We start from the raw sequence: 20,094 nt of genomic DNA on the forward strand, positions 1-20,094 counted from the left end.
GCAATGGCTAATCCATTGGATGATGCCATGCCACCAGAAGTTACCCCTTCACCGTGGGGAGGTCCAGGGGGTCCCAGGGGGAGGGGCTAGCAGACTGGGGCAGGAGCTGCTCATCAGTGGGTTCCAGGATCTATTTCACAGCCAGAGTAGCTGTACTGGTGCAAACCAACCAAAGATCATCAACCCACCTGGCCCTGCTTGGGGCATCCGGTTCTGGGTGACCCTGTTGGATTTTATGAGGGACCTTAAATAATGTGTTTTATTTTTATTTATTTTTGAGAGAGAAAGCACAGTGCAGGAGGGACGGGGGGCGGGGACAGAGGGTCTGATGTAGGCTCTGCACTGACAATAGCCAGCCCTGATGATGGGGGTGCTCAAACTCACGAACTGTGAGATCATGACCTCAGCCAAAATCAGCTGATGGAGCCACCCAGGCACCCTTATGAGGGACTTTCGTTAAGCATCCACAAGAAAAGGAAGGGGATGCAAGAACATTTCTGGTTGGCTAGCTCCAGCTGCTTTTAAGAGTTTGCGCTGCCTCCCCCTCCCCCTCCCCCCTCCCCCACGCAGTGAGTGCACAGGCCAGGAAGGCAGGTTGGGGGAGGGTGTGGCTGGCCTCTGAAAGTGGGTTAACTGGGGAGCCCCCTCTGAGGCCCTGCGGGATTAGAAACTGGGGAAGTGGCCCCGGGGTACCTGTAGGGGCTGCAGGCCTCAGGCCCCGGGGCTTTCTCTCCTGGCCATCCAGCAGCTTCTGTCCACCCTGGGTCTGGGTTAACTAATCCCCACTTCCTCGGGGTGCTAGAAGCAGTGGTCTGCCCTTGCCGTCCACACGGGGCCCTTGCAGACAGGAGGAGCCCAAGGTCACCCGGTTAACTGAAGTGGGAAGTTACCCTCCCTCCCCTCCACCAGCTCAGGGGGCAAGGCCTTGAGTCTCCAGGGAGGCTCTCGGGGAAGGGGTGTTTCTTCCCAGACCCCTCCCCTCCGGCCACCTGCATATTGTGTCTCCAGGCCGGTTTCCACCGACTTCTCTGGGCTGGCTCCCAACTCCTCCACCCTGGAAGAGGTGGCTGCCCCTCCCGGTCTGGGTGAGCAGAGACCAGACAGGGCAGAGAGCCGGATTTGGCTCTGGAATGCTAATCCTCGCTCCACCACCTGACCTGCTGGTCCCCGGGAGCCGCTTTGCAGCACCAGCCTCCGGCGCCCTCTCCAGGTAACCGGGGAGAACTGCGGGGGAGGTTGGGCTGCGCGCCAGGTCCCTCCCAAGCGAGGTCAGGGTCCTTGCGGGGGTTAAGATGTTCGCCCCCTCCCCCCCTGCCCTAGAGGCGCGGACGAACCCCTCTGCTCTCCTTATCATTAGCCAACTTGGCCGTGTGTACCCGGGACTTCCACGCATCCACGCAGCTCCTCCGCGGGACCAGCTCTTGGGCCATGCAATTACCCTCGGCGCGGATGCCCCGCGGCTTCCACGCCAGGCTCCCCTCTGCTTTCTAAAGGCTGCTTCTTGGCTTCCTCCTGCAAAGGGCTCAGCCAGCTCATTATGGTCATTAACACCAAACCCTCAAACCCTCAATCCCTGGGTTTTTGTTCCTCGCCGAGGGGGACCGGAATCGTGTGTCAGGAGGCAGCGGGTCTGTGTGGACCCGGAGGCACATAATTGGAGCTTGAAAGTGGGGGTGCGGCTCGCCTCACCCTCGCCGATAACTGGCTGATGGACTTCTGCGTGGTGGGGACGGGGCTGGGAGATGCTGGTGCGTCTCCATGTCCCTGTCATCCCTTCCCTCCCACTCACTGCCACCCTATTTTGGGCCTTCAGCCTTTCTGCTGCTGCATCTTCCCTACTTAAAGGGCAGCCTCCAGGCCTGTAGCAAGGCTGTCACCTGCCCCCCCCCCCAGTGGGGTGTTAAAAGCCCCATCCTAGGATCGAGTGGGCGCCTCTGGCATCCTCCTCCCGGTCCCCATTTCCACAGAGTGGAGCCCAGGCTCTTCAACCTGGCATTTAAGACCATCCCCAGAATAGTGCCAGCTCCCTCCGCCTGTGCCCTAGGCTGCCAGCCATACACTTGGCCCTTCCTCAAGCACATCTTGAGCCCATTCTCTCAAGTCCAGCCACCCCTGCTGTTGCCAGACAAGCCCATCCTGCTCCCCTGACCGTGGGAATCCTACCCAGCTCACAGCCTCCTCCCCCTCCCGAATACCTCGGTGGGGCCTCTCCCTGGATCCTTGCCTCTGCCAAAATATCCAGAAATAACCTTGTCCTGAGTCCTGCCCTACTTTATCTGTACTTTTCTCTCTGGTTCTCGACGTACCTGACTTGAGCCCCAAAGGGCAGGAGGCCTACCTATGTAGAAAGAGCTCTGGGGTAGCCAGAGTCCAAAGGGATGGGTGGGCCAACGCCGCTTCCCCAGCACAGTCTGGAAGAATCTGGAGCATTCTCCATTCTTGTCCCCCACTCCCCCTTCTCAGACTGCTAGATCAGAACTTTTGAGAGGTGGGAGTCAGGAAGCTGCATCTTTTTTTTTTTTTTAAGTTTATTTATTTATTTTGAGAGAGCGTGTGTGAGCAGGGGAGGGGCAGAGAGAGAGAGGGAGAAGATCCCAAGCAGGATCCACCCTGTCAGTGCAGAGCCCGACTTGGGGCTCAAACCCATGAACTGAGATCATGACCTGAGCAGAAACCAAGAGTCGGAGGCGCAATTGACTGAGCCACCCAGGCGCCCCAGGAAGCTGCATCTTTGGCAAACGGGCTTGGGAGGCCTTTGTGTGGTGACCGCTGGTACGAGAAGGGCTCCGACCATCCTAAACAAGACAACCTGCTTTGAGTCACCAGCACTAGGTCCTGCCTGTCAGGGTTGTCCCAAGGATCCCATGACATAGCAAATGACCCCAGAGAGCTAGCGTGGTGCTGCACATGTGGAATTCCTCCAAAGGTGGTGTCCGGAGCCGTGCCCTTTATAGTAGTGAAACTATAAACTACAGTAGTGAAACTCAGCAACTGAATTATCTAATGGCAGTGGAAGAGATTACTGTGGGCTCACCTTAAGGGTCACTCCGTTATTACAAGTGGGAAGGGAAGATGTATCTGTGCTTACAGGAGTCACGTGTGGTCGCTCATCTAAGTGGGCCCCTGAAGAGCCAGGCCTGCCTGCCCTGCCCAGTCCGCTCCCACCACACGCCGGGGCCTGCCGGGGGACCTGCTTTAAGCACGAGGATGTGGCAGAAGTGATGCCGGGCCGGTTCTGAGCCTGTCCTAATGCCTGGCAGTTTCTGCTTCTGCACTTTTGGGAACCCTGAGCTGTCAGGGAAGAAGTCTGCCCACTCTGCACAGAGGCCCCGTGGAGAGTGACAAGCCTGGCTGCCCCAGGGTCCCCCCAACACCAGCCGCGGCGAGCTACAGTCTCCGGTGGGCCAGACTGGCCAGTTCCTGCACCTGGTGGGGTGGGGACCACCCAGCGGAACCTTGTCCACATGCAGAAAGGGGGGGAGGTGCATAAAGTGGCTCTCGAGCAACTAGACTGGGGGGGGGGGTTGTTTTACAGTAACAGACCCAGAAGCGTGGGCTGCCTGCAAACGGGCACACGAAGTGTTAACTTACGAACTAAGCAAAAGAGGACAGATTCCATTACCAGCGATTATTTTCCTGCTTTATTTTTTGGCTGCCGTTTTAGGTTTTAAGCAGCACATATTGAGGACTCGTAACAAAACAACGATGTAACGATAACGTCCGTCATTAAAGAGAAGCTGCTGTAGACACGTGGGTGTTGGGCGCTGGGCTCAGCTCCGCGCCCACCTGCCCTTTTGCCCTTCACTTAAGTTCATCCAGTTGCCGCCGCCACGTTCCTTCTCAGGCTCGGACAATGGGAACAGGTCCCCCCCATGTACGCTAAGACCAGAGAATACAACCAAGTTCCTTTTTAGGCCTCTGATGAAGACACGGAGCCAGCCTTCCTGTGTCCCCAGCGCAGCCACGGCAGCTGGCGTTTTGGTTTTTTCTGCTCCTGCCCCGGCTTTCCTCACAACTCTGCCTGGGGCAGTCCCCGTCTCTGAACACCCGGGCCTGGTGAGGGGAGGACGGGGTTCAGAGCGAGACGGAAGTCAGCCAAGGCAGCTCCAGCGTAGACGATGGAGCGGTCTGCTTAGGCAGAAACCACCACGTGGGAAGAACTGGGGATGGAAAAGGGCAGCTGGGCAAGTGCCACCAGCTGTCACCCCACCACAGCTGCGTTCCAAGGACTCGGAACCGGGCCGAAGCCGAGCCCTCCTCAGTTTGCACAGCTGAGGGACACATTGTTGCAGGGCAGGGTTGGGGGGGGAACAGCCACTGATAAAGATTCTGTATGTTCTCGAAGCTACTGATGAGACCATCATGCGTCAGTCTAATATGTAAATAACATCTTCCGATTCATGATGCCAGACCCTCTGAAGCAGGGGGAAGAAAGCACATTTACGGAGACCTTGATAAAGAAATTCAGAGCCTGCTTTTATTGAGGCACCCACAGACGGACCCACGATTTGGAAGGGGCAGCAACGTTAACACAACACTCGTGGGTAACGCGACTGAAACACGAAGGGGTGTGAGACGGCTTTACAGGGACATGATGCCTTCATAAGTTAGGGACGCGGACCGCTCACCAGCTGCCGTCTCATTTCATGTTCTTCACGAACTCTTCTCCTTTCTTGATGGAGGCCTTCAGCTCAGGGAGGGCTTCGGCGATCATCTTCTCTTCGAAAGGAGAGATCTTGCCGATGCCTAGGTTCTTCTCGATGCCCTTTTTCTGGAGGAGGGAGGAGGTGGTAAAAATGGACAATTCTGAAATTAACAACAACCGCTAAAAATACTGTAAATTTTACAGCCGGTTTCTGTGGACGAGGCTGTTGAACAAAACCCGCCATGTAACTTCATGGCTCTGCCCCGAGCCCGGGCTTCAGGCAGACGATCCTCGGCTAGGATCTGGACTCGGTCACTCACACCATGTGCACTTTGGCCAAGGCGGTTTCCTCATCTAGAAAACGGGCATACTTTCCACCTCAAAGGAGGCGGTGAGAACACACGCGGGCGACTTGGCACCCAGGGTGCTCGGTCGTTAGCAGCGCCGCATGTTCTTCTTCCCAACACACAGCATACTTTTGGGTTCTGGTCTTTTCCCCAAGTTGGTAATAGCCACCTGGGTCCGATGTAATCAAGTAGGCACACATGTGACATCAGGAAGATAACAGGTGTCTGTCACCGTGTCACCTCCACGGTTGAGCTGGTGTCTGTGAGCAGGGGAGGCTTCCAGGCCATCTCCCTGGAGAGCCCTCCCTGACTCCAGGGCCTGCCCCACCACACTGGTCACGGCATTAGTCTGTTTAGTGGGTCTCTCCACCACACGGAGTCCCCGAGGCCCGGGGCCAATGTCTCCGGGATCTTTGGACACCAGGGCATCTGTGGGAAGGGCCCCTGGGTGGCTTGGCATGTCACCACACAGCTCCTTTCTGGGGAGAAGATGAAGGCAACCACACATCTGCCTGACGTCAGCAGCCACCCACACATCAGAAACAGAGTGAGACTTAGGGGTTTCTGCTCCCTGAAGACTTGGGGAGGGTCATCAGACCGGACAGCTGCCTCCAAAACAGCCTGACTGAAGCCAAGCACTGGGGCCAGAGGGGCTCTATCCCAGACACCACGGTTCCAAGGGGGTCTGCAACACATTCCAGGAAGAAAACTGGTAGGGGCGAGAGCAAGGGAGCAGGGACACCTGAGCTGGAAAATATCACAGCTCTGCCAGCTCTTCAGGCCTCCCCGGAAGAGGGACGGGGCTCGGCGCGCCCCGAGGTCAGAGCAAGAACGAACAAGCATGAGCCATGGGGCGATGTCACACAGGATGGGGAAGGGAAGCCTTTTCCTCCAGAAGTGCCCACGGCCGCCTGGAGACAGAACACGTGTCTCATCGAGAAACACAGCGAGGGGCGCCTGGGTGGCTCAGTCGGTTGAGCGTCCGACTTCAGCTCAGGTCATGATCTCACAGCTTGTGGGTTCGAGCCCCGCACTGGGCTCTGTGCTGACAGCTCAGAGCCTGGAGCCTGCTTCGGATTCTGTGTCTCATTCTCGCCCCGCCCCTCCCCAGCTCGTGCTCTGTCTCTCTCCTTCTCAAAAAGAAACATTAAAAAAAAAATTAAAACAAAAAAGAAAGAAACACAGTGAGACAGCTGCGCTGACCAGCCGGCAGAGCCACAGGGAAGGGATTCACATGCCAGCGGGTTCCTACCCAGCCCCCCTCAGCCTGAGGTTTCTCCCTGCTCTTAATTCTATGATGTGCGTCCACCCTCCAAACCCCAGCACAGGCCAGGCACCGGGATGCAGTTACCGCACAACGGGAAACCGAATTACGGAGCAAACAGCCAGGGCTCCCGACCTTAAGCATAGACAATGAGCCTCCTTCCACGAGCCCAAGACACAGCCTCCAGGATACGTACCCCCAGCAGTAAAGGTGTGGAGAAATAGGGACAGTCTGTTTCTTGGGATTTAACGAAGGAACATTCGACAACTCCTTCCTTTCCGTTGATGGCATCCACGAGGGAGAAGACAAACCGGGCTCCGGCGTATGCCATGGACAGGGTGGCAGAGCCTAGGAGGGCACGGGCAGGTTAGCCAAGCCAGCACCGGGACCGTAAAGCCCAGGAGAGGCCGCCCTGTCAGGTAAGTAACATCTTCCACATCTTCCCCTTTAGCGGTGAAGAATTCAGTCAGCGTCTGTTCATTTTACAAACTCATGAATGGCACACAACTGGCTTCGCCAAGCTCAGACACCCTTCCATGCCACACAGCCGAGCTGCCCTCTGCTGCGGGACGGGCTCACCCAGTGAACACACCTGAAGCTAAGAGGAGGGTTCGCTGCCTGCCCGGGCCCTTCCGGTCTTCAGCCGTGAGCTGGAGGGCCTCTGGCATCAGCACCCCACACGGGGGTCGTCCCCCAAGAATCTACCTGCTCCAGCTTTGGCCTTCACCACCTCCGTGCCGGCCTCCTGGATCCGCCCAGTGACGGCTGTCAGCTGGTCCTGGGGTAGGTCCACCTTGGGAGTACACTGCAGGCCAAAGTCACAGGGAGCACGTGAGCAGGGGCTGCTGCCACTCCCAGACCCGTCCCCTCCCCCTGTCATGGCAGGACCCCCCCGCTGCCACTGCACGGGATACCAAGACCACCTTTGCTTTAAAGTACGTCACCTTTTTGGGAGGTGTAGTGCGGTCCCTACTCATTTTTTTTTTAAGTGGGTTCCACACCCAACCTGGGGCTTGAACTCACGACCCCGAGATTTAGAGTCATAGGCTCCAGCGACTGAGCCAGCCAGGCGCTCCCGGTTCCTACTCATTTTTAAACAACTTTTAGTATTTTGGACTAATTTTAGATTTAGCGAAGAGTCGTAAAAACAGCACAAAGATTTCCCTCACCCAGTCTACCCTCACGTTAGCATCCCACGTAACCATGGGGCAATCAATTCTAAGGAACAGAAAATCATCATCGATATGTTGACTACGGGCCCCACCCAGAGGTCACCCACTTCCCCACTGCTGTCCCTTTCCTGTCCCTTTTCTGATCCAGGACCCCAGCGGACGGTTATCCCAGCTCAGTCTACTCCTTAGTGGTCCCGTCTTCCGGGACACTTGTCAAGAGTACCAACTGCTCGTTTTGTAGAATGTCTCCCAATTTAGATTTACGGGAGGTTTCCCTCATGCTTTTCTTACACCGTTATGCACTTTTGGTGAGGACACCACAAATATTTTGAGTCCTTCCGTGTGCGTTAAACTCGGGGATCAGGACCCTGGTTTCGTTTTCCTCATTCGCGGTGGCGTTCACCTGGTCTCTACTCGTTTTTAAACACAACAGCTTTGCCTGCTCTGACCTACCCGGGAATTCAGCGGTCCCCGCGGCAGTCTCGCCGTGTTGGGAGCAGGCCGCCACGAGCATCTTCTGACCGCGCTCGCTCCCGCAGGTGTGGACCCCGAGTTGCCGGAGCCCAACCGCAGCCCCACAGGCCACTCGAGAGCCCCCCAGACAATGGGCGGGCCGTAACCACAGCAGGAATCCTCTCGAAATACAAAGATGCTGAGTTCTTTGTCAGTCTGTCTTTAGTGCCTCAAAGCGGAACCCCTGAAAGGCGTTCGTGATCCTAAGGCTTCCTGGCAAAGGTGACGCACTTACCTGAGAGATCAGGGGGATGATGGTCTTCCCAGCATGGCCGCCAATGACAGGAACATTGACTCGAGCTGGATCCAAACCCTGGCCACCAGAGTATGAAGCTTTGTTAATTTTTAAAGCTCTTTGAGTATAAAATGTCATATCCACCTAAAGCACCGATCCTGGAAAATCCCACGGAACTCAGAACAAAGAAACCACAAAAGACTGAGTCCAGCTGTATTTAGAGTCCCTCCCCTGGCCCCACCACATGGTGGAGCAGCAGTGTGAACGGGGCAGCGCGGAGTGACGCGTCGTCTAGGGAGGTTACTACAAGGGTCTTCCTTTACAGTGAGCAGAAAACGGCCTCCATGTAGGGTCCCCCCCGGTGGTCCCCGTCGGTCTGGTATCTTCTCAGAACCTGAGGATGACCGTCGTCTTCCCCAGAGCTAATGTCATTCTCCTAGCACAAGCCCCGACTCATGTCCCTACACTGTGTCAGAGACAACAGGTCAAATTCCCTTGCCTTCATTCTAGAGCAAAATTCAAAAACAATTCTAGGAAACCGGGGGTGAGAACTCTGTCAGCTCAATCTGTGATCAGGACAGAATAAAACTGAGTTGTAAGGGGTCAAAACCCCATGGTTCTTTGTGGGGGCCTGCCAGAAGAGGCCGATTCGTTTGTTAAACCGGAGGCACGACGCCCCCACAAATCTGTGGACCAGGTATTTCTTAAGACGGTCAAAAAAAGGAATCTGGTGGGAGTTATGGGAGGGAAGTGAGCAGTCCCCAAATGATGCCACTTTTCTCAAATGCCGTGGCTGCTAAAGAGAGCAGCCCTCAGTTAGGAACCAGCCTTGCCCGGGAAGGGGGACACAGCCGGATCAAGTTCACGGAGCAGGGGGCTCCCGTGGAAGTCCCTCTGTGCCAAGGCAGTGTGCTGGTCACCAGGGACACAGGCGTGGACAGACAGAGCCCCCGTTTTTGAGACACTCACTGTCGATTACAAGACAGACACAAATGACGTCCCACTGTCATGTGTTAAGACAGCCGCATGGGGTGGCCTCGGAAGGGTAGCACTTCCTTAGCCTGGGAGAGCCTTCTTGGGAGAGACTTAACTTCATCTGGGAAGCAGCAGCAGGACTTTGCCAAAGGAAGCGTTTTCTAGGCTAAATGAGCAGAGGCCTAGGGTACAAGAAATACCTACAACATCAGCAGAAATGCAAAGAGAAGGTGGCAAAGGGGGCAAGAGATGGCAGAGGGACTGAGGAGGGTCCAGACGCTGGAGGTTTAAGGGCCAACTTTCATTCCTGATACAATTCAGGATTTTCTCAGAACGCCAGAGACCTGAGGTAAAGGGCAATTCACTGAACTGAAGCCTGACAAGCATTAGAGTCTCTGCCAGGGGCCAAGACCCCCCCCTTTCTTCACCTCAAACAGAACTTCTCTGGCTACGATAGCACCGTCCAGAACTTTCTGCGAGAACACAGAAGCCACATCTGAAATGTGGCCAGTGCAACGAGGACACGGATTTCTAGTTTTATGTAATTCTAAGTAACCAAACCAGCCCCATGTAGCCGGTGTGTTGCCGCAGGACTGGGGCCTGGGGGAGATGGTGTGCTTCGGCCAAGAGCTGGTAGCACCACGAGTGCCCAAAGGGAATGAGCACTGTGGCTTCCATGAAACCGGGCTGGGAGCCTCAGGAAGCCCGAACCCCACCCTCTCGGCCCGTTCTCGGTCAGACTCAGCTGAGCACAAGCTCGCCCAGAAAGCTGGTCCTGACTCAGACAACCGCCCTACATGCCCGCGCCGAACCGGTTACTCGATAACATTGTCTCTTGAATCCCAAGGGCTCCCCTATCTTCTGGATCTCTGGGACACCCGCGCCTAGCACAGAAGCTGGGGACACGCTGCAGCACGAGCTAAAGCAGGGTGTCACCCCTCAGAGGCGAACCTGCCAGGCGCACAGGGAGCAGGGGGTACAACGAAGGTCAACGGTGTCGTGTGTGCCCTCCTTGCTTGGCCGTGCGCATGACCCCTGTTCCTACTTTAGAGTCCCCCTCATCTGCAAAGTCAGAAAAAAAACGGCCTGAAGCTCAGGAGGGGCACTTCTTTAGGTCAGAGGAAGTGGTTCTGCTGGATCCACACCCCAAGACTCGGAAGCGAGCAACGAGAGGCACTGAGGACGCCAGAGCTGGCGCCCGTGTCGAACCCACCCCAGGACGGGCCTGGCAGCTCAGTCGGCAGCCCAAGGAGCCTCAGGCAACTGGCCAGATGCGAACTCGCTGAGGCAACCCAAGACGGGAGCCAGAACTATCGATCAGGAATGAGTCCTGACACCTCAGGCCTTCTGGAACCTTCCTTAGTTCTTCGTGTTTGCCAACTTTCCCATTTGTCTAACAATCAGCAGGTAAATCCTGTTAGTTCTAATTTTCAGAGGCAATGAACTTGGAGAGTACAACCCAGCTGAGCCAGCGAGAAACCCAGGAAAAGCCTGGACCCATAAGGCACCAGGGAGGACAGACAGAGTCGAGTCAAGACTGAAGCTGACCACGGTTCAAACCTGCATGGGCCTGTGTGGATTGCCCAAGAAAGCGTGAGGGCAATTCTCCCCAACAGGGGCAAGCCCCAAGAACACTGATGATTCTGGAGTCACAAGTGACGTGTAAGTGCCTGGTCTCCTATGCCCATAGGTCAGCCAAGGACAGCCAGGAACATAACTTGAAAAATATCCGGCGCAGCTCTTACCTTCAGTTCTGCAATAAAAGTGTTGGCTCTGACAATGTCCAGGGTTGTCACCCCGAAGATTTTATTGGGGTTGTATACTCCATGCTTCTTGAAAACTTCCGCCGTAATCGGGATGGTGGAGTTAACCTAGTAGATCGAGAGTGGTGTAACTTGCCCTGCATTCTGAGAGAAGAGGCATGCGACCGAAGGACAAGTCTCTTCCCCAGACCATTAATAAGTCCTAAGGTGCCAGACCGCTCCGCTGTTTACAGGCAAGCCACCCTCAAGACAGAACAGGTCACCGTGGGCCAACTTCCTCTTTTCCCCCTGACGTGAACAAAGAGCCCTTCGTCTTGGCAGGTGCTGTTTACCCCTAGTGGCTTCTGGGCCCACAGCTCCAATGAGCACGTGCCTTGCCAGCTATCGACCTAAATCGTGAGGACGGCTCCACCGGACACCGTCCTCCCCAGCTGGGGCTGACACCGGAACGGCCATTCCTAAAACAGGACGGCATCGCACACGGCCAGAGACCGAGGGCTTGGGGTCAAGTCCCAGCTCTGCTGCTCTGCGAGGCAACCCTGGGCAAGCTTCCTCAACTCCTAGGACTTGGTTCCTCACCGTAACACAGAGGAGACAACTACCCCACGAGGCTGTGAGGATTATAGGACTTAACATATAGCAAGTGCGGACACGTTGCCGGGTGCATAGAAAAAATGTAATAAAAACGAAAGAAAACGGCAGGACTTCTATCAGGCACCAGGTTAGCTTCCCGGCAGCAGCTGCTTTCCATGGCTGACTGGATGCCCCGAGGAGGGCGAGCCAGGTGGAGATCCGCTTCTCAGAGGCACCGGGCACAGCCTCTCGTGGGGCACAATCTCGTGGATTGGCAGGCACGTCCCCAGTCAACACCACTGTGGCTGCACTTCTACCCAGAACCCGATCCTCAGAGACCAGATTCGCCCAGGAGGGAGGCACGGAGAGGGCTGTGGTTAAATGCAACCCGGGCTGCTGGGGACGCTTGGGGGCCACGCCGTCTTCTCAGGGAGGAGACAGCACACGTGCTTTCAGGTTTGGAGGATAAGCTCCCTACAAAAACCCGCGAGCAGGGCCTGGGGTGGCTGTGCAAGCGTGACAGGGAACCAGGAAGGGCAAACCCCGAGTAGAATACAGTAAAAGAAGTCAACAGGCCACAACCATCAGGGTTGAATGGAGCCTAAAGAATGGACTTTTCCAGGGCGCCTGGGTGGCTCGGTCGGTTGAGCATCCAACTCTTGATTTCAGCTCAGGTCATGATCTCAGGGTCGTGGGATCGAGCCCCGCGTCTGTGTGGACAGCGGAGCCTGTCTGGGATTCTCTCTCTCTGTCCCTCTCCCTCTTGCACACGTGCACGTGCTCTCTCAAAATAAATAAATAAACATTAAAACAACGACAGACTTTTCAGGTGGAGAAACTAAGACACAGAGAGGGGAAGTGATTTGCCCAAAGGCACACAAATGGTGGAAAACCCAGGCTGAAATTCCCATTTACTTCATCCAGTCTGTCCCCTGCGGCACCTTAACCGGATATTTGTCCCTGTAAGCGCATCTGCACACTTTTGCTAATTACGAGCTTTCGGCACAGTATTCACGGCCTACCTGCCACAGGCACTTACCGGGTTTGAAATGATGCAGATCATGGCCTCGGGGCAATGCTGGGCGCAGGCAGCGGTCAGGGTGGCCACGATGGAGGCATTGGTGTTGAACAGATCATCCCGTGTCATGCCTGAGAACGATCCAATTCAACATGCTCACAGAGCACGGAAGGAATTGCCAAAGGTGTAGCAAGTGCTCTGTTACGGTTGTTAGATACCCTGGGTGAGACAGGGTCCCCCTTCCAAGGAAATCTATCTTGTAGGAGAAACAACCTAGTGTGACACGTGCCCAAACAGAGGCTGGTGGAGGGGGTGGAGTGTGGGGAGGAGCCAGGGAGGGAGGGATCTGAGGAGGATCATCCAGGATCAGTGAGAATTCCCGAGGTGTGAAGGGGTGAAGGAAAGGGCACTCCACGCGGACAGCGGGCACAGAAGCACCAGACTGAGCAGGGGACAGACACAGCAGATGCGTGTAAGGCTTTAGCCAGGCCAAGGAGGAGATTTCCCTCTATCCCGCAGGTACTGGGGAGCCTTTGGAATTTTTCTCTGCCATGGAAACAATGACTTGATCCAGTTTAAAGGAAAACCACTTCCTCACCTGACCCGCAGGGAGACACTAGGCAGGGCTTTCAAACACACACCTGGTTTTCTCGGGACTCCTGCGGGAATAACCACCACATCACAACCTTTCAGGCAGTCTGGCAGCTGCTCAGGTCCGAGGTAGCCTAGAAAATACCATCCCCCCAGGAAAGAGCAAGTTCACCGCTTCTGATCTGGGCAGGCGAGCACATCTTTGGGGACAGAGCTGGGGAAGATGGCCAGCCCCAACTGGGTCCGACGCAGACTGAAGGCTTCAGGTGCAAGGCCCACCTGTGAAGTGCTTCCTGGCCACTAATGCCCATGAGTTTGACAATCCCGGCACTCTCTCACGCTACTTTCCTCCAGCCGCCAACTGCCCAGCCCCCGACCCATTCAGAATGGACCAACCCTAGAGGTTTTACCCAAACCAAACCAAGTCCGCTGTTTGCCTTCACCTGACCCGCTAGCTCCTGAAAGGCCTTCTCGGCCCCCAGGTCAAAGAGCTGCTCATCTCCCTCCCCAATCATCCTGATGAAAGCTCCATCTCGGGGTCAGATCAGAAGGCACACTGAGCGCCATGAAAGAAAGTCACAGAGCTGACAACGCAGGACTCTAAGCGTTTGGATCTAGTTTGCTTGCTCGTAGGGAAAAAGGTCCATTTTCAAAGATTTCAAGGGAAATTTGCTCCAATGACCAAAATCTGCTTTGATTTGAACTTTTTCCTTATTGCAGGAGCTTCCAGAAGACCTGAAAGAGGACGAGCAAACCAACTGAGGCTATGGAAGGCACAAAAACGTAAGTTCTGACAGTTGACCTCCTGAGCTGTTTGCACCAGCGGAGGATGCGTGTAAACACCACCACACAGGGCACTTCCATACACCGTCAGCAGAGACGGATCACTGCCACCACGATGCACCGCCATTTGGTGTATAATACGGTATAATCTTTGACATAGTCACACCTCCTGATTCCACTTTTGGAATCCTAAGAAACAAGATGTGAAGATGAAGATGTTCGTCACAGCTTGTGTTTGTGTCTCCAGTGGAGAAACACAGGAAATAGCCCAAAGGCCAACAGGACGGGCATAATAAATCAGTGACCAACTACAGAATTGCCTTAAAAATGATTTAACCAAGGGGCGCCTGGGTGGCTCAGTCGATTGAGGATCCGACTCTTGATTTCGGCTCAGGTCATGACCTCAGGGTTGTGGGATTGAGCCCCATGTTGGGTTCTGCGCTGAGTGTGGAGGCTGCTTGGGAGTCCCTCTCTGCCCGTCCCCGCCTCGTGCCATGTGTACGCGCGCGCGCGTGTGTGTGTGTGTGTGTACATATTCTCGCTCTCTCTCTCAAGAATAAACTTAAAAAAAAAAAATGGTTTAACTAATTTGGTAACACGGATAAATACTCCTACAAAGTAAAAGTAAGGGGCGCCTGGGTGGCTCAGTCAGTTGAACTTCTGACTTCGGCTCAGGCCATGATCTCATGGTTTTCTGAGTTCAAGCCCCATATCGGGCTCTCTGCTGTCAGCACAGAGCCTGCTTTAGATCCTCTGTCCCGCTCTCTCTGCCCCTGCCCCGCTCGCATGTTCTCTCTCTCTCAAAAGTAAACTTTAACAACAACAACAACAACAAAAAAATGTTAAAATAACCAGGATATATAAGTCCCCCCAAATTCCCCTTCCTGATCCTATTGTCTTTTCAAATTAGAAAAAATTAAAAATGGGAAGATTAGACCACCTTTGTTTTCTTCTGAAAGATATTGCTATATAATTTTTACAGGCTCAAGTCCAGAAAGACATTAATTACTTGTGAAATTCAGTTCTACGATGAACATGGAAACCCTGGCTCTGATGTAGTTTCGTCGAAGAATTCTATTCTACGGCTTGGATCCCGGTCTACCGGGGAGAAGACAAGCAGAGTCCAGGGTCAGCGTGCCCAGTACCTTTCACAGCTGCTCTGGTCTCGATGTGGCTCAGATCTGCAGCCACTCCGGGTGTGTGAGCAATGTCGTAGAGGGTCAGGCGGCTCACCAAGGGGCTGTTCTTGAGGAGAAGCGAGAGCGGCTGTCCAATTCCTCCAGAAGCCCCTAACACGGCTACTTTAGCATTGTTCTGTAAAGGGGCACAGAGAAAGGACTCTTAATATAGAATCGGCATTAAAAGTATTCACGTGACAGCCTGTAAAATACCACACTGGGCCTCCTTTATGGCCATGGTGCCAAAGAAGACACAATTGTATTTCGACCAGTCCAAAGGTCCAGTTTTCTTTTGAAACACAGAAGCTTATCTCAGGAAAATGAGGAACTCAGGTCTACAGATGTTGTCACGGTCCGGGTCATACTGCACACACCCTCCGCACGGGGAACAAGCCTCACTCAGGCTGCCTTCCCTGCAGCCTGTAGTTTTAAAAACTATACACACATGCATGCAAGCACCTACCAGCAGGCTGTCACGGTACTTGGGGATGCGGACTTCCTACCTGCCACACGCTAGAATGACTTGCAAACTACAACAAGGCCTGCGAGCTGAAAGACGTGCAAATGGGGTAAGGGGCATCTAGTGTGACAAGCGCCACACAGGTAGATGCCGGAAAAGGCAGCGGTACAAAGAGAACGAGCTGTTTGGGGGGGATTTTGAAGGATGAGTAGGAGTTTACCAGATGGATGCCAGGGGGAGGAGTATGGAATATGGCCTACTGAAGGGAAACAGTCCTCTATGGCTCAAGCATTGCTGGACACACGTGGAGGAAGGAAGAAGGTAGGGCCAAAGCTAAGGGCCTAGCAGAGTGCATCTAGTTCTTTTGGGCAAAGGAGGACCACTGAAAGGCCTTAAAAGCTGGGAAAAGCATGTCCAGAACTGTGTTTTACAAAGTTATGAGGCAGAATGGAAGACAGACTGTAGATCTTCAAGAATGGAGGCAGGGAGACTACTGCAATAGTCCAAGCATGATTCAAGGGTGGGATAAAGGCAAGCATGAAGGATGGGTGAGCTACAAGTGATTCAGTTACTCCCTCCCCTCTCCCTCTATCCAGATGGTGAGCAGAGGGACAAATCTGGGATGACAGCTTCCTGGCTTAAGTAGACCACGTTGCCTTTAAGCTTGGTCTGGAGGTCCTATCCATCTGCACTGGGATTAATGGTAGCCACGGACAAGGCACAAAAGAGAACACAGAGTGACAGGAGCACTAGAGACAGAGCCCTATGAATACCAGCATAAAGGAGGAAGAGGAGTCTGTGAAGGATGATGACCAGGTGAGACTTAAATTAAGGCCACCCTCACCCCAGCCATCCTGAATGACTAATTCAATGACTGCCTCCTGGTAACCTTTCCTATGAAAGGAATTGATGAAGTGGGATACAAGCCAAACACAGGCAATTTGATTCTTCAATTTGGGAAGGAAGGAAGGAAGGAAGGAAGGAAGGAAGGAAGGAAGGAAGGAAGGAAGGAAGGAAGGAAGGAAGGAAGGAAAGGATGGAAAGAAAGAAAGAAAAAGAAAAGAATAGAAGAAAAACTAAGTCTTAGAAGAACAGATCTATTCTAAGCAGTGCTCTGAAGCTCACTCTTATTATACACAAGGCGCCCTTCCCCATAAGGCTCACTCAAGGCCTAACCAAAATTCCTCGGTGAGCTGGTTTCTGCTGTAACCCAACAAATGAGAAGGGGGATTATTCCTGGCAGGCAGGCAGGCAGCTGCCAGGGAAGGAGACAAACTGAGAAAACAGAGACAAAAATCCAAAGCACTGCATGTGGCCATCTAGGGTCCTTATACTATCGACATAGATCTCTACGGCAACGGATGCTGGTAATTATGGACTTTGGTTATCAAAACCTGAAACTAAACCCCAAACCAAGCCCAACCAACCGCCCATCATGTGCCATCTGCTTAAGAAAGGTAAACCCTAAGAGCATACACAACTAAAATTCAAACTCAGTTTTGTTTTGTTTTTTAAATTGGTACTGTAAAGGGGGACCCCTGACTTCCCAGAAGACTTCACTAGCCACATCAACCAGAACCCAAGGCCTGGCAATGTCATCCACTTCCAGACCTTCAGTTATCACTCTCACGTCTGGTCTCTAATCCTTGGAACTCTCAAATTCCAACTCCCACATTCCCAGCTCTGTCAGACATTCCAACTGTCTAAATAAGTTTATGCTATCTCTCCTACCCTGTTCCCAAATAGTACCTGTGTTCTCCCAAATCCAAACCCTTAGAAGCATTTCCTGCCTCTTCCCTTATCCTGCCTTCCCTTCCCCCAGTTAAGACAGGAAGGACTTGGCATCTCAAACATCTTCCCAACCTGTCCCTGACTTCTGTTCCTGTTCCATTGTCTATCTTAGGGCCCTCACCACCACCTTCAACCATTCTTCAGAAAATTAAACTTTTGTGGGGCGCCTGGGTGGCTTAGTCCGTAAAGCATCCGACTTCGGCTCAGGTCATGATCTCACGGCTTGTGGGTTCGAGCCCTGCATGGGGCTCTGTGCTGACAGCTGGGAGCCTGGAGCCTGCTTCAGATTGTCTCCTTCTCTCTCTCTGCCCCTCCCCCGCTCACACTCTGTCTCTGTCTCTCTCTCTCAAAATAAACATAATAAAAAATTTTATTAAAAAAAAGAAAATTAAACTTTTGGGCATTTCACTTCCTTGCTCAAAAATCTCCTTGAAGTTCCTCATGCCCAGATTGCTCAGCCCGGCTTCCAAGGCTGACCAGGGCAGTGGATCCACCATGGAGCCCCATGGAGATTACTCAAAAATAAAATAAAAAAGAAACAGACTGACCTGATGCCCTCACCAGGGTCCTTAAGTGAATCGGTCCCTTATGATACATAAGATAATCTCCTCCCTTATGATGACCTCCTCGCTCTTTCTTTTACTTTCAATGTTGAGGTGATGTCATTGTTTGTCTATTACAAGGTTTCGTTAATTTAGTTAACATGTATAAAAACACAGTCCTTCAGTGGCGGAATCTTTACAATGTGATGAGAATCTGTGGTACTGCAGAGATTAACTGGTGATCTCTTCCTAAAAGACCAGTCTCCAAACTTGCTGACCTTTTCTGTGCTGAGGAGTGGTGGTCAACAGCACACTGCTCAGTGTGCTTTATGATGTAAGTTTACTAGAGTTTCTTTTTAAAGTTCTATTTTCTTGTGTTGTAACACATATATTAGTACACACAGGGAGAAATAAATATATTGAGGCTGTGCACTTGATTCACTTTTACTGTTAAGGACAGAGGATCCAAAGTCTCTAGACCAATGTTATCTACTTTGCTCAAGCTCATCTTTCTGACTTACTCTAATGCCTTCATCAATATTGCCACTTCTATGTCCATGTGCATTTTATTTTAATTTTTTAGAGAGAAAGAGTGCAAGTGGGGGAGGAGGCAGAGGGAGAGACAGTCTTAAGCAGGCTCCATGTTCAGCACAGAGCCTGATGCGGGGCTCAATCCCATGACTCTGGGACCATGACCTGGGCCAAAATCAAGAGTCGATGCTCAACCAGCTGAGCTACGCAGGTGCCCCTCCAATATGCATTTTAAACTCAACATTTCAAACTGAGCTCCTGATAGCCTCCCCCTGTCCAAATCCACTCTCTGCCAGCAGTCTTTCCCATCTCAGCAATCAGCAATGTCAAAGCCTGAAGTCTTGGAGTCCTCCGTCTGGAACCCTTTATCAGACCATCTGTCGGCAAATCCTACGGTGTTACCTGTGATCAGTTCCCTTCCCCCCACTGCTCAGCATCAATCTTCAGCATCTGTCCTAAGTTTACTCCTTTTGAGCCTATCTCAAGTGCCACTTCTTAGACATCTTATCTCCTGCAGCACCCAGCACAGATCTTGGCAAGCATGGATACTCAATGCTATTATTGTGTACTTATTTTTCAAATGAACTGAATACACAAGAAACTGACCTGAAGGACAGAAGCTAAAGCAGAAAGTTGGAATCTCCTTTACTAATCACCTCCCTTTTGGATGCAGTGCTTAAGAGGCAACGTGGGCATCTCCTGGGTTCTCAGACTTTGGTTATATTGGAATCACCTGGGACACCTGATAAACATACAAAGGTGCAGGTACTACCCTCCCTTCAATGAACCTGGGTCTGGTCTGCATTAGCTTTCAGGTGATTCTGACACACACCAGTTTGAGAACCACCATCCTAGAAGATGCCTAAAAATAGCTTAGGTTAAGTACTCCCAGGCCAAGTGTTGCACAGTCACCACACCTGGGGTCAGGCCCAGTCCGCCCACAGCAGGAAGGATCCTTCAAAAGGGTCCTTAAGAGGAAGCAGCGTCTTTAGGTTCTTAAAAGGAAGCTTGGTAATTCAAAAGCCACTGACGGTGCGCGGAAGAGCTGGCTTTTAATCCTCTGGCTAAATGACTGTGTAACAACCTTGGACCAGTTCCCTACCCTCGGTATCTCATTCTGTAGTATGGAGTTAATAATTACACGTTATTTGTACGGATGCTACAGAAAGAACAAGGTTAGTACTATAGAAAGTTGCATATAAGCATAAATTACTTTCGGCCCTGCAGCCCGGGCTTCTCAACCCTGAAGGAATGCAGGGCAAGAACAGGTCCTCTTGGGGTCCGGAGGACGAGCTGGGGGACTCCCCCCACCACTTTCTCCCGGGCTTTCTGTTGGCACTTCCCGCACAGTAACCGGGCCGGCCCAGGGCGCCACAGCCGCGGGTCGGTACCGGGCCGCCCTGCGATCGAGGGCGGCCCCGGGGATCAGGGCTGCTCGCGAGCCCAGAACCCACGTGGCCCAGGCAGGGGACCCCCGCCTGCAGGCAGCCCCTCATCGGGCCTACCTGGGCTGAGGTGCTGAAGCTGCGGCGGAGAGCGGCGCCGGCAGGGCGGGCGAGGGCGGACAGCATGGCTGTAGCGGGAGGGGCGCGGACCGGCAGGCAAAGGAGCTGGCGGAGGCAAGTGACACCAACGACCTCCACGGTGTACAGGCCCTGCCGGCTCCCCTCCGCCCGGCCTCGCGAGAATGGCCCGGCTTCCGGCCCCGCCCTC

The 20,094-nt window shown here is 53.4% G+C and overlaps 2 protein-coding genes and 1 long non-coding RNA gene across 4 annotated transcripts in view; 2 read left to right on the top strand and 1 right to left on the bottom strand.

Moving 5' to 3' along the window:
* Positions 1 to 17,013, top strand: part of LOC123382563 — a 53,915-nt gene extending 36,902 nt beyond the window's left edge. The window contains exons 5-7 of the long non-coding RNA XR_006591123.1: positions 1,009 to 1,210; positions 13,817 to 13,879; positions 14,862 to 17,013. This is a non-coding gene — a long non-coding RNA (uncharacterized LOC123382563). The remainder of the gene's footprint in view (positions 1 to 1,008; positions 1,211 to 13,816; positions 13,880 to 14,861) is intronic.
* On the bottom strand, positions 4,457 to 20,033 carry MDH2 (malate dehydrogenase 2). Its single transcript, NM_001278853.1, is given in 9 exon segments — positions 4,457 to 4,771; positions 6,453 to 6,604; positions 6,962 to 7,061; positions 8,177 to 8,254; positions 10,897 to 11,022; positions 12,527 to 12,636; positions 13,147 to 13,230; positions 15,025 to 15,193; positions 19,887 to 20,033. Coding segments are annotated over 9 exon segments (1,017 nt in total). The 5' UTR covers positions 19,953 to 20,033; the 3' UTR covers positions 4,457 to 4,639.
* Positions 19,367 to 20,094, top strand: part of STYXL1 (serine/threonine/tyrosine interacting like 1) — a 73,242-nt gene continuing 72,514 nt past the window's right edge. For both annotated transcript variants that reach the window (XM_006942027.5, XM_045047795.1), the window contains exon 1: positions 19,367 to 19,556. The gene's annotated coding sequence lies outside the window, so the exon portion shown is untranslated. The remainder of the gene's footprint in view (positions 19,557 to 20,094) is intronic.

Source organism: Felis catus, chromosome E3 (assembly GCF_018350175.1).
Source record: "Felis catus isolate Fca126 chromosome E3, F.catus_Fca126_mat1.0, whole genome shotgun sequence".
Lineage (NCBI taxonomy): Eukaryota > Metazoa > Chordata > Mammalia > Carnivora > Felidae > Felis > Felis catus.